Here is a 16502-nt window from a genome sequence, read left to right on the forward strand (position 1 = left end):
AAAGCATCTGATATTTTTTAACACTAATTTTAGAAGTTTATTTTGTATATTCTTTTGTCATTTTTCTCATTTTGTTCCAATGCTGGATGATTTTGTTTTCCGTCAATGCATCTTACAATAAGCCTGCAGATCAAAGGGCCATTGATTTGTCAGTTTTTCAGGACCTACCTTACTTACCTTACCTACCTAACCTTACCAACATTTCTTACCTTACTTTTCCTTAATTACCTTATTTACCTATCCACCATACTTATACCGTACCTACTTAGACAAACAAGTTTATTTCAACACGTCGGAGTGAAACTGGAGTTTAAGCATCAAAAGGGAGCAACCCTATCTTTGGAAGAACCTGCACAGTAAAACCACAATGGAGCTTTTAGATCTTGCTACAACAACGTGTTATTATGATGAGTAACCGATTCTCCCTATCTAATCTCTCAGTACCAGTTCTAATTTACAGTTGTTACAAAAGTCTGAACTTAATCTATGGTTTGTCTCAAGACCATGTAGCTTGCATCGATGATAATGACAACTTCAGTCAAGCAACACGGTTGTGCGTCAAAGTATAAATTAGCCTTAGTTTTTATGTAGATCTTATGTCATGCTAAACCAGTGTAGAATTTAGGCTCTGGAAAACAAATGGTCCTATCTGATTTATTCAGTGATACTCTCAATACATGGTTGAACCCCGACATCAAGCCCTATCCATTCTCTAGATTTGAAATTGCCGGCTCGTAGTAACGCAATGACAAATGAAGGGACTTAAACCCATGCAGTTGCTTTCATGCTTTAACATTGTGACACTTGTAAATAGTGATGACCCGGTCATCGATTGGTACCCTCCGATAATGGGAGTATAAGTTTGTACAGTATGATAGCTGGTCGAACCTTACAAGTCTCAAGCTTCATTAAGTTGGTGTCAACTTGTGGACGAATCCAGATGGCTGTGTAGATGTCTGCATCGCACTTTGGATTTTCCCTACTTTTGACCTTTGACGCCTCTCAATGTCAGCGTGACCCTCAGCAGGCATGCGTTCTAGGTTTTCCATTCTATTTTTCGAATCGTCTGTTAAGGGTTGTAACATTGGGATCCTGTGTTAGATGTCTTATATACATGTGTTTATTTTCTGTGCTAAGCAGCCGTAACTTATGCTTGGACATACGACCGTATCGCTCAATGAAAATGACACATTTTCAAGTGAAAAAACTGTTGTACAAGAAGAGCATGAATGCTGCTTTTGTGCTCGGCCTACATACAGAAATGGAATTCTCTGACAATTCTACTCGAACTTGATACTTAAGGTTCTAATTGTATGGCTCTACTGCCATTCTCTCTCTGCTTTAAACATCAAGGCCTACAAACATGCTGTGAATGACACCCCAGGCCTATATCCATCACTATGGCATATCTACAAAGCTTATATTAACACATTTCAGCAAGCAACTTCCGGGGGAAGAGTTTGTACATGGTGCACACTGTTGCTTTAGATGGATGCTTTGAGAAAAACATCTGACACTTGATCATGAATCGGTTTAAATGTTATTGATGAAGAATGGTTGACTATTGACCATTTGCAGACTGGAGTTATGAATGGAGGTTATCCCTAGTTGTTGAATGTAATTTTGACTTCAACCAAAATGACACGTTGAATAGAGGTTTACTTTATGTAGTTACCTTGCCCAGATGTAACTCATAACATTGGGGAGATATCTTTAATAGTTGCTATGTTGATTATAAATTGATATTCCAGAATGTTCTCCTTCAATGAGGAGACAATCTTGGAATATACATTTGTAATCAACGGTGCAACTATTGTGTAACTATTGTATATCTTGCCAATATTTATATTGGCAAGATATATTATAGCAAGGTAACCACACAACCCAAACCTGTATCAAAGTGAGACTTTGCTTTAAGGCAACGATGCATTGACAACCTTTCACACAGTGGATAACACTATTGGCCTCGTCTGGGATAGCTGTTGGGAAATGGGAAAGAATCTTTCAAGCTGTATCAGTGTTCTGATAAAATTGTGTGAGCTGTTTGTCAACGTGTCATGGCCTTTGCAGGATAAACACTTTCAACTCAGACATTTACGTTAGCAAATTTCAGATTTTGGAAATAGTAAACAGGTAAACGGGTATTACCAATGATATTAATTAAAGGTATTGTTATCGATTTTTAGGGTTTCTTTGTTTAACGAAAAGTAATTTTTTTGATAAAAGTTAAATCTCTATATTATTCTGAGTTTTGGGGGGGTAACAGGGATTCTCTCTGTAACACAACAGAAGAAACATTTTCAGATGCGTTGCTATTTCATCCAATCAGGAATGAGTACCCATTTATCAGCATCAATTTGATAGGGTTCCAGTTAAAAAAATGTGTCATCTCATTTCTTTGTGTATATCACTTCCAAGTCCACATTATGTATCCTGTATTCTGTATGTGTTCTCTCTCCTGATTGGATAGAATTGGTATCCTGACACGAATATACATTTTCAGTCTAAGGGCTGGAGAGACACACCCCTGTTACTAAACAAATACTCAATAGCAATGATTGCTATCAGAATATATATAGCTGCTTAACACTTAACACAAAAATCACTGCACCTTTAAGGTTATGTTCCATTCAGGTCAAACAGAGTCAGCAGTGCTGCTATTGTGCATGTTGGCTCACTGGAAAGACTCTACTACACTAAATGGAACTGAACCCTAATTCATTTTGTTACCGTAATTTAACCTGGGTGTACCTGCTATTTCACGTTAATATGACTGCTGTGAAAAAAAGGTCTATTGAATTGAATTTGAGGTCTTTGGTAATTTATATTCTCAATTGTCAAAATAATAGTATCCTGGGGAAATTGTATGTATCCCATGGTGTATTGAACGATTACGGGGGTAAAAAAAGAAGTAATGTCCTGTAATGTCCTGTAATGTCCTGAATTGAAATGTGGATGTGAATTTGAACAGGTCTTGTAGAGATTTGTTGATCAGCAGGTAAATAAGCTGTTCTCAGATCAGATCACACTAGATGATTGTTTTGTTGGAAAATTCTTTGTGTTGCTCTGACTATTCTCTGCTACCTCTTTGATAAGTGCTTGCTCACACATGCACACACACACACACACACACACACACACACACACACACACACACACACACACACACACACACACACACAGTATTTAACAAATACGCTTAATGACAAACAATGATACACTGACTGAATTAACCCGACATACTGAAATCATTAGTGTTAATAACTCATTTTAGTTAGCGAAGGTTTGCCAAATGTGTGACCAATCTTCAAAATAAATGCGTACCAATAGCTTTCTTCACAAATGTGTGTACTGTCACCTCTCAACTCCCCTGGGAAACTTTGTTAGAGCTGCTTAAAGTTGGGGTACCATTAACAACCTATATGCAGGCAAAATGCTTTAACTCATTTTGGACTGAGGCGGATTCTAAAAACATCAAAAATACTAACCAAAAATGTCTGAAAAACTTAAAATTCAAATTTGTATTCAAAAACCAATAATAATTCTGAATCCATTGCAAGCATTTGTTTTGCACGAAAAACACTCCTTGGGCTAATAACGGCCATAGGTGTCTTCACAAATGTCACGAGTCATCACATTTGGTGGCTATGGATTGATGGACCCCCCCCCCCCCTTATAATGAGAATAAAGAAACCAGACCACAGAAAGCCTTAATAGCAATGAAACCTTATGCTCATTTATTTTGCAGATTGGTCACAAATTTGGCTACCTTTCACTAACTATTTGCTCCATTTGGAACGAAAGGGATGCTTTTGAGTTAAATTACACTGAAGATTCTTACGGCGTGTACATTACACTGACACACATACACAAGCATTTGCACGCCGGTCGCAGAACGGACTTGCGTGCACCTCTCCTCTCACCAGCAGTTTTTTGCCAATGATGCACTTGTGTCTCTTAAACGCTCTGTGAACGTCTGATGTCTAAACGCTGTTTCTCTGTCTTTTTTTGTTTTTGCTTTGTTCTTTCTCTCTGTAGCAACCTTAGGAATTAATTGAAAAACACACCTGCAAAAAATATACACTGAGGATTTTGAAGCGTACAGACTAAGTTTTAATTTTGTCATACTGTACGTAGAAGAAAGAAAAAAGAAAGAAAAAACAAACATAGCTGCTGTAAAATGCTGAGTATTAATTTTAACACTTAGGTTTTCACAGTGCACATGTTGCTCAGCTCAGATGTACCTTGGTGTGCCTCGAACCCGCAGCCTTATTTTGGGACAATATCAGGGGTTTTAAAACCACAAAACAAGACTATATCTGACTTTTTATTGCTGATGTAAAGACCCTCTCAAGGCCCTCTCTTTCTGTGTCTCTCTCTCTCTCGCTCTCTGTCTCTCTCTGTCTCTTTCTTTCATGATCCACACTCATTCGTTATTGATGTAATTAATGGCTTTGCATGGCAAAATGTATTGGCCTACCTTTGGGAAATTGGGAGGCACAGGTCAAAGTCTGGTATTTAAAGATTCATTTAAACTAGCAACTAATTGGTCTCACTTGAGCGCGTTTGCTCTGCTGCATTTTACACAAGATTCTTGGTCTTAATTGCAGTGGTGGAAGAATTACAGAAAGTACAAGAAAATAAATTGCAATACCACATTGTGGAGACACTTTGTTACAAGTACAGCAAAGGTCCTGCATTTAAAAATGTACGTATTGGCATCAAAAATATACTTAGTGTCAAATGTAAAAGTAGCCTCCATTAAGCAGAATGGCCCATTTCACTGTCACATTATTGGATTGTAATGAATAGTGTGTTCATCCCTTTAATGTCACAGCTGGTAAAGGTGGTTAGCAGGTTAAAACGTCTGGGTTTCCGAGGCTACTGCGTAGGTAACCTGTATAATAAAATATCACAATCGTTTAGCAGTTAAAAGTATTCTTCCTTTAACTGTGCTTGAGTAAAAGTACTTATTCACTCACCACCACTACTGCTTAATTAGCCCATTTATGTAACTACGGTAATTGGAGGCCGTTAGATGATATCAGATCACTGCCACTGTGGATGTGTGGCACTATACATGTCAATTGTTGTGAATTCCAGATCAATTAACAGTGCTTTAAGTTGCTGTAAATCATTTAAATTCTTCTTACAACAATGACAGAAATGTTTCCCCCCTAGCCAGACTGTGACCTCCCATAAACACATAAGCCTGAATCATTCTCATCATCAGGAAAAAACAATACTTTTTTTTCTTTTTTTTTTTTTACTCAATGTAGTCAATCTCAAACAGAGTCCCAAGATATGTGTCTTCAGCACCATGCCATTGCCACAGCATTGCTGTTATACTGATGATCTCATCAATATGTTAATAAATCAATAGTGTTATATTATTTACCTTTTAACTGATGTCTCTCTGTGTTCAAATCACAGCCCGTTTCTTGTTTTTTGTTGTTTAAAATTTGCTGTTTTCTTTCTTGCTCTTCGTTCTTTGAAGTTGATCCGTTGTACATTGATTACAATGCATTGTATGTAGTGTAATACTGAGAAATATCTTTGGGGGTAATCACAAATAAAACCGCTGTACATAATAATGCAAAGAATCTGCGTGTGAGTTGTCCTTTTTTTCCCTTTTAGTAACTTGGGGTATACACAGTCAAAGAGTGGTCATTTAACTGAGAATGTAAAAGATGAATATGAATTAACACTGAGGGATTATAGTGTAGTGCAGGGGTGGGAAACTTTGACAACGGAGAGGGCCACTATATTTACATTTTCCACACTCACTCCAGAGGGCCACTATATTTACATTTTACACACTCACTCCAGAGGGCCACTATATTTACATTTTACACACTCACTCCAGAGGGCCACATTGCATATTACTTCTTAAGAAAAATAGCAGGTCTACAAGCTCAAAACGCGTCGCAGTGTGACACGTTTTGAGCTTGTAGTTCAGCTATTTTTTGCTATATTTGAATTGAAATCCTGAATAATGTTTTGATATTTTTGAACTGGAATCCTGAAAGTAACATTTTTATTTAATTTCAAGTGCATTTAGTTATAGTTATGTTAACTTTATGAACTCAATACAAATATTGGACATAAGAAAAGACGTAATTAGCTGAAATCAACAATATATCAATGTTTGGATATTAACCTCTCGATTCAAAATACTGTTCAAACGTATCCTTTTGTCTAAATACAGTATATCATAAGATAATTTGTACATAACATATTTAACCTATGAGGAGGATAATGATGATGATGATTATGGTAATTAATTTATAGGGATCCTGGTACCAAGGATCACACACACACACACACACACACACACACACACACACACACACACACACACACACACACACACACACACACACACACACACACACACACACACACACACACACACACACACTGTGTAGGCAGATAGGATTGGCTCATTTAGCTGTCAATCAAACAGCCGGGCACGCCCACCAATACCAAAACTAAACAACACATTGAACAAACACAGCACAATTAAGTTTAGTTAGCGTTAGCGAAGTTAGCGAAAATTGTGGAGAAACATGGAGGAGAAACTAAGACCACGGCAAAGTAAAGTTAATGCAGTTACAACAACAAGTACTGGGAACGTATGTATCCGAGTAAAGCCAGTGCAAGACTCAACACACAGGTGCTGCTGCTCAAAAGGAGGCCTTCACTGTGTTCATCGTCGTATGGAACCAAAACAAGATTCCAACACAGATAAGGTAAGCAGCTGAAATAACTAGTGTTTATACCACACAGTGCAACACAATGGTTGCTTGGTTGTAATTAATTTCTTCACAATCAAATCAAAGCCTCTTGTTAGTTGGTTGGTTGGTGTCCATGAGTTGTATGTATTCTTTGGTTGGTTGGTTGGTGCATTGTCCAGTTGTATTGGTTGGTGTGTGTATGTTGTTGTCCAGTTGTATTGGTTGGTGTGTGTGTGTGTGTGTGTGTGTGTGTGTGTGTGTGTGTTCAGTTGTATTGGTTGGTGTGTTGTCCAGTTGTATTGGTTGGTGTATTGTCCCGTTGTATTGGTTGGTGTGTTGTCCAGTTGTATTGGTTGGTGTATTGTCCCGTTGTATTGGTTGTTGTGTTGTCCAGTTGTATTGGTTTGTGTATTGTCCAGTTGTATTGGTTGGTGTGTGTATGTTGTTGTCCAGTTGTATTGGTTGGTGTGTGTGTGTGTGTGTGTGTGTGTTCAGTTGTATTGGTTGGTGTGTTGTCCAGTTGTATTGGTTGGTGTATTGTCCCGTTGTATTGGTTGGTGTGTTGTCCAGTTGTATTGGTTGGTGTATTGTCCCGTTGTATTGGTTGGTGTGTTGTCCAGTTGTATTGGTTTGTGTATTGTCCAGTTGTATTGGTTGGTTGGTTGTATTGTCCAGTAAATAGTTCTGACACCTGTCATTTTTAGGAAATTGAAGGCAAAAATGCATATTAATTAATTAAAAAATGACTTAATTTAATCAATTCATTAAAAAAAATGCCAGTGTGCCCAGGCAGATATGGCCAGGCCAAGGTAATAATTCATTCCTGCATACGCCACTGTAGAAAATAAAATATTGTAAACATAAATGCATAGATTAAGAATGATTGGACAATAAAATTGAAAATCACATTGCTGTGCCAACATCTTCCACCCAGTAGAGGGCACCAAAACACACATTTTCAGTCATGATAATTCTCCCCTGCTGTTTGAAACAGTGACGATGTTCACATGGATGATGAAGCAATCATTGGATAATTTTAACCACCTGTTATGGACAAGACTGACCATTGTGACCAAAGCTTACTGTAAACTATTTTTACTAGTCCATAAGCAGGGATGTGCGCACTGTGCACCCAAACTTTTGTGCAGACTTGAGACATGATGGGACTTACAACTAAAACAGCTTAAATTACCTATCCCTAGGATATAGGTACCCTCACAAAAAACATGCAATAATCCTGGTCTCTAAAGTGCCTCCCCCTGGCCAGCCGGGGCGCCTGATGGAGGGGAAATAAACTGGTTGGAATAACGTGTTCCTTACACACGCTACGTCCAACCAGGGAAACTCCCCCCTTTCAGGCATTCCACTCCACGTCCAAAGACGTGGAGTGAAATATGGTCCTCTAGTTTCATATCCATATGAAAGTTCTGGCACAAAACGTGTATTTAGTCAATTATCTCCAAGAGATGCACACAGACGTCTTTCTCTCCGGGCAAAGGGGTCCGGAATGATTGATGGACTGATTTTACCAATACTTCCTGTTGTTTGCTGCAGCAGACGTCATCACCAATTGACCAGGGAAACACAAACGTTTGGGTCACACAATTGGCAGGTGCATGCCTTGCGATAGGTGCTGTTTCCCTGGTCAATTGGTGATGACGTCTACGGTAAACAACGGGACCATATTTCACTCCATGTCTTTGGAATTATTTAAAAACACGAAGAAAGTAGCTCATATACATGATGTTATGAGCTACTTTGTGTCCTTGCAGATGATTCTTTTTCTAAGTGCTGGAGTTTGGAGGTGGGTACCACCTGTTTTATATTAGCACATACCGTAATGCAAGAGGCAGCAGGACGTTGCTTTACTGAAAACGAGTGCTTCCAAACTCTGATGGAAACATGGCCGCGGTCTGCAAATAGGTCTATAGCCTATAGATCTACAAGCATTCCGTTGCACCACGGTGCAGTGTGAGCTTGTGGATCTGATTAGTTTTTTTAAGAAAATTGAAATAAAACGTTACATTTTTGTATGTCTAATATTTGGGGATTTTTGTAAAATAAGTATACCATTAATAATAATATTATTGGAAATCTTTTAGTTTTTAATGATTTTTATTTGTGAGATATAAAACACAGCCCTTAACCCAACAATGCGTGTGAACTTGATCAGATATTTTTGGCGACTCATTAACAGAGCCAACTCAGGACCAGTTATAAAGTCTAGAAGGTTTAAGTGGTTACATTTGGTTTAATTGGAATCATGCATAGCCAATTTGGGAGATCACTGGCATAGCAACAAACAAGGTCTGTGTGTGTGTGTGTGTGTGTGTGTGTGTGTGTGTGTGTGTGTGTGTGTGTGTGTGTGTGTGTGTGTGTGAGTGTGAGTGTGAGACTGTGAGTACGTGCGTGCAGGGCCGGTTTGATGCTTCTCGGCGCCCAATGCGAGATTCGTAGAGGTCGCCCCCGCACATGCATATTTGTATTTTATTTTATTATTTGGAGGGCTACACAGCGCCCGGATCTCCCCTTTTTATCTGACCTTTTATCCCGCTTGATCCAGCAGCACTTTTTTACAATTTTAACTTTATTATACATCTCTGTGGTGAGCACCTGGTTGTTTCTTTGTCTCTGCCTCAAATTTCAAATTATATTTATTTTTGAGCAGTGCACACCGCTCCAATGACTGGCTCTATGTCCGTATTACTGTTTCCACACCTAAGCGCAAAACGGCCTACAGCCGCAGACAGAAGAAGCTGTGCGGCGTGTGCGCAGCTGGTTTTTAGACAGCTGGTGGATGGAAATTAAGCTCCGCGGAGGAGAGCGCTTCCAGGAATCTGGCCGTTGCGCAAGTCGTCCGGAAGTGGAGCTTCTTTTCCATCCACCAGCTGTCTAAAAACCCGGAAAATGAAGCTGCTCGCAGCCGAGAACGTTTCTCTTTAGACTAATCTTTAGATAGTGTGGCAGCACCTAGTGTCTGTCCGTTTGGGGTATGTACAGTAATACCGCTGGGTGACCTAAAGTGGCACTGTTGAGCAACCCAAAGGGCCATTCACACTGAGCACACCAACTATAACAATACAAGTATAACAAGTACAGTACAGTACAGTACAGTACAGTACAGTACAGGCATTTGCAGTAGTTGCTCCCACACTGGAATGCCCTCCCCCTTTCTATAAAGAATGCAGTATCTGTCGACAGGTTGTTGAAAACATATTTATTTCGATTGCATTTTGACCTGTGAAATGTCTACCTGACCTATTTGCTCTTTTGTTTTTGTTTTTCTTGTTTACAGACGGGCACTTATCAGAGCACTAGCGACTCCTACTGGTTGGTCAAAGCAGTTGATTTATTTAGCACATAGTTGTAAAAAATAAAAAATAGACAACATATCAATGAACAAAAATAATGTGCAAGCTAAGGAATTAAAGCCAGCTGGCTTATTTGGAATCCTTTCCTGTATGAAAGAGGACAGAGGTCATTAATTAAACAGTTTTAAAGTTCAATAAGAACAATACAAAAGACTACAAATTGACAAAGGGAGCAGCTGTGCAATAAAGAAATAAAAACACAGAGACTGCACAACAAGGGGAATAAACAATTCAACAACAAAAACACAAAATAAAATATAGCTGCGAGCAGCGATAAGGCGGGACCAAGGAGAGGAAGAGAGAGAGAAGGGTGGAGAGAGAGAGAGAGACAGAGAGAGAGAGAGAGAGAGAGAGAGAGAGAAAGAGAGAGAGAGAGAGGGGGGTGGAGAGGGAGAGAGAAAGAGAGAGAGAACAATATGCACAAATAAGAATCACAGGCTGAGTTGTCGCTACCCGGATTTGAACCAGTGACCCTGTGGTCCAAAGTTGAGAGCTCTACCGACTGAGCTAAGCAGACACTGTCAGTTGACTCATTCTAAACAGTAACATGCAGTATAGGTATTAGCTGCCAACCGTATTTGGAAGACGTATTAGTTGCATGAGAGGTTTCACAAAACAGCATTTTCGTTGGCTCATAAAAACTTCATTTTTTCACTTAAAAGAAATCTGTTACGATTTTTTGTTCGTTTAAGTCCAAAGTTCAAGTGTAGACGTTTTTGTACATTTTGATCAAAGATTCTGGGAGGAGATAGATTTTAAATGGTTTTCATATAATTCAAAATGGTGGGTAATGTAAAGGTCAGAGGTCAAAAGTCAGAATACGAAAGTTGTTCACCATGAGGAGACAAATATGTGTATCAAAGTGTCATTGCCAACGGTCAAACGGTTCATGAGATATGCAAGTTCAAAGTTTGCATTTTCAGTGCTATAGCGCCACCATTTGGCCAATGGTCATGGGCTTCACATGGTCACTGTTTGGCATGGCCCTCTACCAGATTACAGAGTTTCGTAAAAACCGACTGCACGGTTCAGTCAGAACAGCTATCACAAAACAGCATTTTCGTTGGCTCATAAAAACTTCATTTTTTCACTTAAAAGAAATCTGTTACGATTTTTTGTTCGTTTAAGTCCAAAGTTCAAGTGTAGACGTTTTTGTACATTTTGATCAAAGATTCTGGGAGGAGATAGATTTTAAATGGTTTTCATATAATTCAAAATGGTGGGTAATGTAAAGGTCAGAGGTCAAAAGTCAGAATACGAAAGTTGTTCGCCATGAGGAGACAAATATGTGTATCAAAGTGTCATTGCCAACGGTCAAACGGTTCATGAGATATGCACGTTCAAAGTTTGCATTTTCAGTGCTATAGCGCCACCATTTGGCCAATGGTCATGGGCTTCACATGGTCACCGTTTGGCATGGCCCTCTACCAGATTACAGAGTTTCGTAAAAAGCGACTGCACGGTTCAGTCAGAACAGCTATTTTTGGCGGAAGAAGAAAAAAAAACACAAATACAAGAAGTGACCAAAGTCACTGCGTGTCTTCTTGGTCCCTTAATAAATCAGGTGAACAAGAGTAAAACTATCACTTGACAAAAACTAAATAAAAACTAATGTATGATGAGAATTAAGATATATTGACAATTTTGTCAACAGATTAAGTGGAGAAGAGATCCAGTAGAACTAAAAGACAAGTAATGTTGTTTGTTTGTGTTCAGGCGTTGCACTCTGAAAATAGCAGATCTACAAGCTATTATGAATGATGCCATTGTCACGGTCCGCTCCTCTGCCCTTGGAGTCTTGGACTTTGTATTATATGTGTTTATTAGTTTTTTAACTTTTACTTGTATATTCTCGTTCCGTTTCAGTGTTGTTATTCTGGTAGTTTGTTGTTGTCCCAGTACATCTTATTTTGTAGTAATGTTCAAAGCTTTCCTGTCTGCCTTCAGTGCCTTGTTTGCTGTTGCCTTGTCTTTTTGTTTTTGTTGCCAAAATCAACTGTAGGCCTACATTCAGTCGACTAAAATCTTATGATATTTAGTTGACTAAAACTACAACTTTTCAGATGACTAAAATATGACTAAAACTAAATGAAATTGTATTCAAAAGGCTATGACTAAACTAAATCAAAATTTGCTGTCGAAATAAACACTGGCATGAACGTCCGCACATACAGAATGTCCTCCTGTGAAACTCCTCACTGTCAGGTGATTCCATGCATGTGCATCAGAGGAGACATGTGTTCATCCTCCACAGGCCAACAGTAGGGCTTGGTGGTGACTAAACTGGGAGAAAATTACAAAACATTTGGCTTAATAGTTTTATTAAGTTAGAGAGCAGTTGATAACATCCAACATGTGAGCCAGCAGAATGGAGCTTCCTGGCACAGAAAGGAATAGAGGGGTTAGTATAGTGAGAAGAAGCAATTGGTGAGGCATGCAGGAAGGATGGATTTTAGTTTTGATCTATTTAGTATCCCTGAATAGCTTTTGCCAAACGTGCATGTAACTGACCTCTGTCTATAGTCCTCCACAAGATGGAAATATTATAAACACAGTAGCGTATGTTCACTGTCCAATATGGAGGCACAGAGCACATTATGCTTACTTTATACAGTATTTTCAGTCTCTTTCTGAAGGTAAACTTTATCTGCGCCACCATGCCCCCTCCAGTGCAAATATCTGAGAATTGATGTGATGTGTTGTGATGTGTTCAGCTCTGCTCAGAATGATGTCCATTGCAGTATAGTCTGACTTTGTTGATGTGATTTTTCAAAATTTGATCTGAATTCATGATTACACAAAGACTTCTGGCTTTGCCGCTAGTCTTTAAAGACAGGGAGTCAAGGTGAGCACTAACTTTCAACCTTTCATCCATGGTACCAAAGACGATGGACGTGACAAAAATAGATGTGTAGTGACTAGTGAGTGAGAATGTCAGAGAGAGAACACCTATAATGTTATTAAGCCAAGTCACTTCTTAATAAGGTTATATATCGTCGCTGTCGGGTGCAAACACCGTTTTAATTTTTTTTAATTTTTTATTATATTTATTATTATAAATTGTGAAAATAGGCGAGCTTCAATCTCACAAGGTGTCACATTGCGACCCGTTGTGAGCATGTAGATCGACTATTTTCTCGATTTTTGAGTGTTACTCTTGTATGATGAAGTAGGGCATCAAGAAAACATGAAAACTCTAAATATGGAGATACGGTTTTCTGCCTGACAGCAACAATATTCAATATTGTTCCAGGAAGCAACTATAACTATATCTAAAACTGCTATTAATTTGAATGAATCTCTGGAGGATGTCTCCAGCTGGAAATAAAACAAAAACATAAAAGCAGGGAACAAGCAGCAACACTTCCAGTCTATTGGAGTCATTGTGGTCACCATAATAACTTTGCCACATAATGCCACTGCATTCACATTCCTGCACAATTACTGCGTGCCACACTTTTGGGAAATGGTTCTGACACACAAAGACACACAAACACACACATTATGCAGTATGCAGACATTAGTAGAATGCATTTGATTTAGTCATCATATCCTGATCTGCTCATACAGACATCTTCAGATGCACCTTCCTGCTGGAACATAAGGGTAAATCAACCATTACGTTTGCTTTTAAGAATTAGCCTGCTGTGTCATCTATCTATAACTTTATAGATAGCCTGTGTGGCCTTCGTCAGGCCACACAGGCCGAAACGCACGTCAGAGGTAAATAAATTCATATGAAAAGGACATACAATGAGTGCTGGCATTTTCTTCATTTCAACTTGTATATTCGAGCCTTGCACCGTAAGGACTTTATTCTAACCTGTGCTGCGGGTTGTCTGCTTCGGCAGTACTTTCTTACTCACATGCCCAAATACGGCACTATCTGACGCCATAACACTGACATCATTGAATGCTCCACCATATTGTCTCTAAGACAGCAGACAACACATGCCTGCGATGCGGGGAGGGAAGAGTGTCTCCCAGATTGTAAAATCTCAGCTTCATGAGAATCACTTTGAATAATTTAATTGGCTATTTGACCACAGCCAAAGTCCCCCATACCCCTGGCCTGTTTGGAACAAAAAACCCTCCCCCCAACCTGCTTGTCCTCCCTCCCTCCCCACCTTCCATTCATCCTTAGCGGATTCTCCACCGCCTCCGTTAAGCTGTCGGACATGTCGAGACCGGCGCCAAGCCGGGCCCGCATGTACACCGAGGTCAACACACACCGGCCCAGGGAATACTGGGACTACGAGTCCCATTCAGTCCAATGGAGAACTCAGGACGACTTTCAGCTGGTCAAGAAGCTGGGCCGCGGAAAATACAGCGAGGTCTTTGAGGCGGTCAACATTAGCAACAGTGATCACGTGGCAGTGAAGATACTCAAGCCAGTGGCGAAAGACAAAATCAAGAAGGAGATCAAGATTTTGGAGAACCTGCACGGAGGACCCAACATCATCTCTCTGCTCGATATCGTCAAAGACCCCGTATCGGGAACACCCGCCCTGGTCTTTGAGCTCGTCAACAACACGGACTTTAAGCAGCTGTATCCGACGCTGACCGACTACGACATCCGATTCTACATGTACGAGATCCTCAGGGCCCTGGACTACTGCCACAGCATGGGGATCATGCACCGCGACCTGAAGCCACACAACGTGATGATCGATCACAAACGCCGCAAGCTGTGCCTCATCGACTGGGGTCTGGCCGAGTTCTACCACCCGGGGCAGGAGTACAACGTCAGAGTGTCGTCGCGCTACTTCAAAGGCCCGGAGCTCCTGCTAGACTATCAGATGTACGACTACAGCTTTGACATGTGGAGTTTGGGCTGCATGCTGGCCAGCATGATCTTCAGGAAGGAGCCTTTCTTCCAGGGTCATGACAACTACGACCAGCTGGTGAGGATAGCCACGGTCCTCGGGACCGAGGACCTGTACGACTACATCGACAAGTACAACATTGAGCTCGAGCCTCGCTTCAGCGACATTCTGGGGAGACATTCCCGCGTGAGGTGGGAGCGCTTCGCCAACAGCAAGAACCAGCACCTGGTGAGCCCCGAGGCTCTGGACTTCCTGGACAAGATGCTGTGTTACGACCACCAGGCCCGACTGACTGCCCGCGAGGCCCTGGACCACCCGTACTTCCTCCCTATCGTGAGAGATCAGTCTCGCATGTCACCCGTTCAACATTGAATAGAACCAGATCAGTCTCGCATGTCACCCGTTCAACATTGAATAGAACCAGATCAGTCTCGCATGTCACCCGTTCAACATTGAATAGAACCAGATCAGTCTCGCATGTCACCCGTTCAACATTGAATAGAACCAGATCAGTCTCGCATGTCACCCGTTCAACATTGAATAGAACCAGATCAGTCTAGCATGTCACCCGTTCAACATTGAATAGAACCAGATCAGTCTCGCATGTCACCCGTTCAACATTGAATAGAACCAGATCAGTCTCGCATGTCACCCGTTCAACATTGAATAGAACTAGATGAAGTCTCTCATGTCACCTGTTCAACATTAAATAGAACTGTCTTTGACCAACGTGCAAGGAGGACATTCTTGCTGGGAGTGCTTCATTCACAGCCCGACCAATACCAAAAATCACACTCATGTGAAGTGAGGGGCGCTCTAATCATCGTACATCATCGTCATCATCAAGAATGGTGGTCCCTTATTGGCCAAGGGGTCCCACCGTCATACATATGCCGATTTGTGCAGACACATATACTGTAAGATGTAAATTCTCCATTCATTGTCAATGGCATTTCATGTTTGTGTTCGGACAACCCAAACATTAAACACTATAATAATATAGATTTTTGGGTCTGACGCCAATAGTCTAATACCGCATATGTTTTGTCTAAATGTGCAATCTTTTCTTATCAATTTGATTAGAAAAGTTTATTTTTTAGAACATTTTTTAATGTATGACAAAAATCGGGAGGCCGTCGCCAGGTTTAAAGTGACATATCTGCATAAATGCTGATACCCATGCAATGGAAAAAATAAGTGAGGGAATAATAAATAGATAATGATATAGGCTCCACAAATTGGAGCGGTTAACACTGCTCAACAATAATGTGTTATATATTGGCCAGACTGAGTACTATACTGTACCTTCCCCATCAGTCTAACATGTCCGGGTCAACAAACTTGTCCAGTTGGAATACAGCTGTTAGCACTGCACTGGCATTTCAGCCTTGTCAGTGTCCACTGCCTGACCATAACAAATAATGGGATTATTATATATATTTTTCTTTTGAACTGAAATGCCATTGAGAGATTGTTTTGAAATGGTTTGAATATACTCAAACTGCAAGATATACTGTACACATAACCCACGTTTACTCAATCACTTGGGAAGAGGAGACTGACCAAAC

At 40.2% G+C, this 16502-nt stretch overlaps 1 protein-coding gene across 1 annotated transcript; it reads left to right on the forward strand.

The window, feature by feature from the left end:
* Nucleotides 1–14286: 14286 nt before the first annotated feature.
* LOC308315107 (casein kinase II subunit alpha-like) lies at nucleotides 14287–15306 on the forward strand (the record flags this gene model as incomplete). Its single annotated transcript, XM_080762943.1, has 1 exon — nucleotides 14287–15306. One exon carries the CDS (start codon nucleotides 14287–14289, stop codon nucleotides 15304–15306), a length of 1020 nt encoding a protein of 339 aa, XP_080619069.1.
* Nucleotides 15307–16502: the final 1196 nt, after the last annotated feature.

The sequence above is a fragment of the Protomyctophum bolini genome (genome assembly GCF_963924005.1).
Source record: "Protomyctophum bolini genome assembly, chromosome: 5".
Taxonomy (NCBI): domain Eukaryota; kingdom Metazoa; phylum Chordata; class Actinopteri; order Myctophiformes; family Myctophidae; genus Protomyctophum; species Protomyctophum bolini.